Consider the following 6,022-nt stretch of genomic DNA (forward strand, 5'->3'; position numbering starts at 1 on the left):
ATATGTTCCTGCTGTACCATCTACTTGTCTGAAAAAGTATTCTCCTCTCTTTGTATTGCTTCCTTTGTGTGAAATCCCTGGTGTTCCTGTCAGTCCCTCTGCTCTCCTACTAAAAACTGACCACACTAAGCAGGAGAACACACCATGGTCAGTTATCTAGCTGTGCTGAGATCTCAGCCTGCTCTCCTCCAATGATCAGACTTCTGCTCCCCGTACAGCCATTCACTGGGAAGGTCAGTGTGCCGTTGCTTCTCCTCTCCCAGCTCGTATGCAGCTGAGAATAGAGGGAAGGTGATGACTTATAAAAAAAAAAGGGGGGGGGTATTTATTTATTTTTTTTAATATCTATTCAAAAGTTTTGCCTTTCATTTCTATTTTAAACTGAATGGGTTATTTTACAAGGTGATCATTTACAATTACTTTAAGTTTTAGTCAAGTAATGTATATTGTAATTTCTGTGAGCAAGGAGAAATTATACCGATGTGTATATATCAGGAAGGCGTGATTACACTGACATGGGCTCACTGTCAAAAATGATAACACAACAGTTAAAGAGGAAATAAACCCTGATGGGTTTTACTTCCTCTTTGTCTCCCTGCAAAGGTAAAGCATAATGGGCTACTATGCATCGCATAGTAGCCCATTATGTGTCACTTACCTGAAACCGAAGCCTGCGATGTCACCGCTGTCCCCTTTTCCATGAAGCATCCATCTTCCTTCCGGGTATCGCAGCTCCGGCGCTGTGATTGGCCGGAGCCGTGATGATGTCACTCCTGCGCATGCCTGCGGGAGCCGCCAGTCACGGCACAATCTCCTTTAGAAACGGCACGCTCACTGTTTCTAAAGGAGTCTAAAGTGCGCCTGCGCTGTTGTCTACGGCGCATGCACCATAGACATCGGCAATCGCCTTTTTTGTAAATATCTCCTAAACCGTGGATGTTTGGGAGATATTTTGAGCACCTACAGGTAAGCCTTAATCTAGGCTTACCTGTAGGTAAAAGTGGTTGTAACAGGTTTACAGCCACTTTAACAATCAAACACTAGCAAGCAAGAATATTGTAGTGATTAACTGAGATGTTTAGAAAGCTGCAAACAAATACTTCATAGTCCACCTCCTTCTTTAACCTATGCAGGGTGGCCTAGCTATGGGGGTAGAGAGGACCTCTAGGTGGATACCACAACAGTCAGTAGTTCACATGTACTAAGCCTTCTGCTGGCCAGCTTGTTGGGACCCAAAACCTTGCGTTGCAGCATACTAGGTAGTGTTCCTTTAACAGTTGGTGCAATCAAAACTCAAGTGTTCATAGTAGTAGTAACTGTTAGGTTCCAGTGTATAGTTAGCCAGCTCCATTTATCAGTTTTGTATAAGCAAAGGCTGTCTGTCCCAGTGCAAGGCTCAAAGAGCTTCCCTCTTCTCTCTGGTGGTATCTTCAGTGTGTGTTTCTTTACTGCACAGCAGGCTTAGATTGCGATTCAAGGCTCAAGGATAGCATTTGCTCTGCTTCCCCTGCTTTCAGATACAGATATCCCACTAACTGCATTCACTACACATGGGTAGGTTATGGTCTGAATTGCGCTGGTATCCCTGCAGAAAAAGAGCCTTCTTCTGACTTCAACCTGGAAAAAATACTCTAGTTCCTCCACTTTGATGTCTCTCTCTTGGGAATTGTAGTTTTCCAGCCAACCCATGGTAATAGTTCAGTCTCTCTTGTAAAGTACGTTTCCCACAATCCTCCACAATTTTCCTCAATGTCTCTCTTGTACTCCATGTTCTCCTGGTGCCCTCTATTGGATGGAGGTAGAAATAACACTGGCTGTATCTGTGTAGAAGTCTTTTCTGGATAGACATATAGAATCCTGCAACAGCACAGTGAGACTGCATTTGCTCCTTTCCTGCCATTTAAATTCCGAGCTACACAAAAACAGAGGATTAGAGTTTGATGAGTGGATTACATTTGTACACCTACAAAACCGCTCAGGTTTCCTCTTTAAAGCAGAACTACACTGCATCTGAGCACCACAAACGCAATTTAATCCATTTTTATTATTCAAAGCAAACTCACCAATTCATGTCTCCATGGTTTATTTTGATGAGAAATCACTTTGAAATATATCCCCTAAACATTTCTAGCTGTGGCCATCTTGAGTAAGGGCAGATGATTCATATAGCTTTTACTTCCTGGAATTCATCTGTCCTTAGCCCAGGCATACAGGCAGGGGGGTGTGCTTAACTGAGAAAGCCCCTAATCTCCTTCTCAAGATGAAAGTTAAAAAATGCCCATGAAGACTCCTGGGATGTATGACATCATTTTGGGCCTGGGCCAGAAATCAGGAAGCAACTGAAGAAATATAAAATAAGTTTAAAGCAAGTAAATGTACTATGCCTTTCTATCTATTTACTAAGGCTAACAGCATAAGGATTAAAATAGTTAATGATGATTTAACTGTGCTTTAATAATTCTCTCGTTTAGCCGTGCACAATTCATCCCTGAATTAGAAGAATTACTAGGATCCCCCATTCACACTAAACAGTGTGCCAGCTACCGTTTCCTGACAGCCAATACCAACAGCTATCAGAATACACAAACAGCTCCTGACTGTATCAGATTGGATGCCGCCGCTGTTCATCTAACAATTTTCTGCCTGGCTCCTTCAACAAAAATCTATTTAAAAAATCAAACTTTGTCGAGCCAGGGCCACCCACGGAAGGAATATTGATCTGTGTATGGCCAGCTTTAGTCTGCAGAATGTCATCCCCTCTTCCTGATTCCTGTATAGGCGGCCTGGCCAGAAAGTAACTGATGGTACTAGTGAATTGGAAAGTTTAGCAGGTATAGGTGTCTGCATTCCGCTAACTCTGCATCACATAATTGCTCTGGTATGCAGAAAGCTTACTGAAATATATGAAAACCACACGTGGTATCTAGGTTAAAAATTACTTGTAGGGAAACCAGGGCGTATAATGGAGATTTATGACAATCTTGTCTCTGATTTTAAGGCATATTATTTTGACCGTGACGATGTGGCACTACATCATGTGTCTGAGTTCTTCAAGGAATTGAGCCACGAAGAGCGAGAACATGCTGAGAAGTTCCTTAAGTACCAGAACAAGCGTGGGGGACGTGTTCTTCTTCAGGAGATCAAGGTGAGATGAAAGAGAATGCTGAGGATCACATTAGAGTGATTAATATACCATATCTCCTTTCAAGTACAAGTGATTTACTCAATATTAATAATATTAATAGTATTAATTAGTAGTGGCTCGTAATGCAGGGAGCAGGGGTGCCGCCCCCCTAATCCATGCGTCCAGCCCCCTAATCTACATGAGGGGCGCTGGACACATGGACCCCAATGTATTTTGTTTTTTTTTGGAGGACGTGATTAGAGCCAGAGGCTCTAATAGGCTTAAAAAAATAGTGGGCTCAGGGCACAGAGCACTGCACCCTGAGCCCACTCAGTTGTGTGACAATAGCGAATTTATTATTTGCTGTTGTCTTCACGATTCTCCTCCTGGCCAATCAGGAAGCGGGCTCTGAGATCCATCACCCAATTGGCCGAGATGAGAAGTGATACTATTGGCCGCCGAGGAGGGAGGAGATGCAGGGGAAGCTGCCGTGAAGCACCAGGAGGAGGAGATGCCACCTGGAGGAAGCACTGCCCACGACCTAGATGGGGTAAGTGTGGGGCTTATGACCGACCAACTGGGGGAAGGGGGGTGCCTGTGATTGACCTACCCGACTGCACGACAGTGGTTGGCGTTGGATGGATTGTTTGCCACCCCCCCTCTCCGAAGAGATATACCATCAGCAGCCACTGGTATTAATATTAAAATACAACGTTTTGTTACATTTTAATCTTGGTCAAAATGCCTGTCAGGTTTTATTGCTGTCTATGACTGTGGCAGAAATAATCTCTCAGTCATTGTGACAAGAGGACAAAGTCATAAAAGCCTTTCAGAGGTTCTAACCTTCCTCTTTCTGATGATACCCTGTTATGGCAGGAAATGAGGGGAAATCTTCCCAATGTGTACACAGAGAAAAATGAAAAACTGACAACCATTCCCCATTCTATCCAAAATGAAAAAAAAAAGGTTTGGCTGGAAATACTCTAAGTTTTGATATAACATTGTAATGGTCCTTGTGATATTGTATTCCTCAGAAACCTGACCAGGACACATGGGGAAGCACCCTGGAGGCCATGCAGACAGCTCTGAATCTGGAGAAGAATGTTAATCAGGCTCTACTGGAATTGCACAATGTGGCAACTGATAGAAAAGATCCCCATGTGAGTAAAAATAACAATAAAATTTCAAGCAACTACATATCAGGTAGTGCTTAATAACTTTTTCCAGTGTTATCATTGTAAATGAAAATCTCTTTTGACTGGGTTATGAAAGACAAACACCACAAAGAGTTTGTTATAGAATCCATTCTCCGTTCACCAAAGAGGGAGAGCTAAGCTCCTCTACTCCAGAGTCCTGTGCTCACTAGTGTTTTTTCCATATATTCCTAGGATCACTGGGCCCATAGTTAGAGGTCTGGGCTCCTCTACACTATAGTCCTGTCACTCTCCATATATTTTGAGGTATATCGGGCAATCACAGGGAAAAGGCCTGAGCTTTTCTACACTAGAGACTTGTGCTCACTAGTGTGTTCCTTGGTGTGTACAGTAGGTCCATTACAAAGAGAGGGCCAGATTTCTCAAAACTAGAATGCTGTGCTCACTAGAGTGTTCTCCATATATTCCTAGGTGCATAGGTCCACCACAGGGAGAAGGCTGAGCTTTACACTAGAGTCGTGTGTTCACTAATATGCTCTCCATTTATTCCTGCACTCAAAGGGGGGGGGGGGGGGGGGGGGATTTGCAGCATGTCTGCCTTTTCTGCAATTTACCAAAAGCTCTTTGTCTGTCCATGTGCTTCTATGCACTGCAGCTGAGCTGTAGTGCATAGAAATTAATGAAACATCACTCTGTGACATTTCAATAGATTTAAGATAAAAAAAAAAAGAAAAAGAGCTAAACAGTGCCTTGGGTTGTAAAAACATGAGACACCGCCACCTGAATCCTATACAGCATGGACACTAGCCAACGCGGGAACACAAATTGTTTTCCTGCACAGGTAGTGTGAACAAGCCCTAAACTCTAGCCCATAAAATACTTTAAAAAGACATTTCACTCTGACAATATTACAATAAGGGTTTTACATCCATATATTTGAGATGTCACTAACTAGATTTTGTTATCTTTCACCCTAGTTATGCGATTTCTTGGAGTCTGAGCATTTGAGGGAACACGTGGAACACATTAAGAAGATTGGAGACCACATTACCAACCTGAAGCGGCTGGGTGTCCCCCAGAATGGGATGGGCGAATATCTGTTTGATAAGCACAGCTTGGAGAAGAGCAGCTAAGGTTGTCACTGAGTGGACATCGCAACAAATGTAGAAATATCACAAGAACAATATCACTAGCCTTGTGCCCTTCTGTGTGACATGTAATGTGTTGTGATTCCATTGGCAGCCCAGTTGAAATAAAATAGAGTCACATCTTAAATTATATTTGTCATAGTCTCATTTATTTATAAAAAGGTGTATAAATGAAACTGAACGTCGGGTAGGTATAAAACACACCAATTTTTGCTGTTATATATGTATTAAAAATTGCTAAACGTACTGTTGAAAAAGATAAACAAGAACAGTTTTTTCTGCTAAAGAAATTGTTTTCTGTCCATTCACTTCTGAGATTTACATGGACAGTGGAGTAAGGTTAATAATCCTTTCTATAAAGGCTATTATGCAATATAGCAAGGGCTTCTCCCTACCCCAGGCCTGTGATTGGACAGTGAAGGCATATTAGCAGACTGATGAGGTTGCCCCTCTGTTTTCTTGTCAGCAGAAGGGCATGCAGCCCAACTGATTGGATACTAGTTGTGCCCCTCCCTCTCCTAGTGTGATTTCTGCCGTACAGAAGATAGAGGGGCTGATATCACATCAAATCCAGGGAATTGCAATAGTTGCATTTA

General features: G+C 42.6%; 1 protein-coding gene across 1 annotated transcript; it reads left to right on the top strand.

The window, feature by feature from the left end:
• Positions 1–2,998: 2,998 nt before the first annotated feature.
• LOC141110980 (ferritin heavy chain B-like) lies at positions 2,999–5,553 on the top strand (the record flags this gene model as incomplete). The annotated part of the gene is given in 3 exon segments (XM_073602844.1): positions 2,999–3,145; positions 4,159–4,284; positions 5,256–5,553. Coding segments are annotated over 3 exon segments (429 nt in total), but the record flags the coding sequence as incomplete, so codon positions are not given.
• Between the last annotated feature and the right edge of the window lie 469 nt (positions 5,554–6,022).

This window comes from Aquarana catesbeiana, linkage group LG10 (genome assembly GCF_042186555.1).
Source record: "Aquarana catesbeiana isolate 2022-GZ linkage group LG10, ASM4218655v1, whole genome shotgun sequence".
Lineage (NCBI taxonomy): Eukaryota > Metazoa > Chordata > Amphibia > Anura > Ranidae > Aquarana > Aquarana catesbeiana.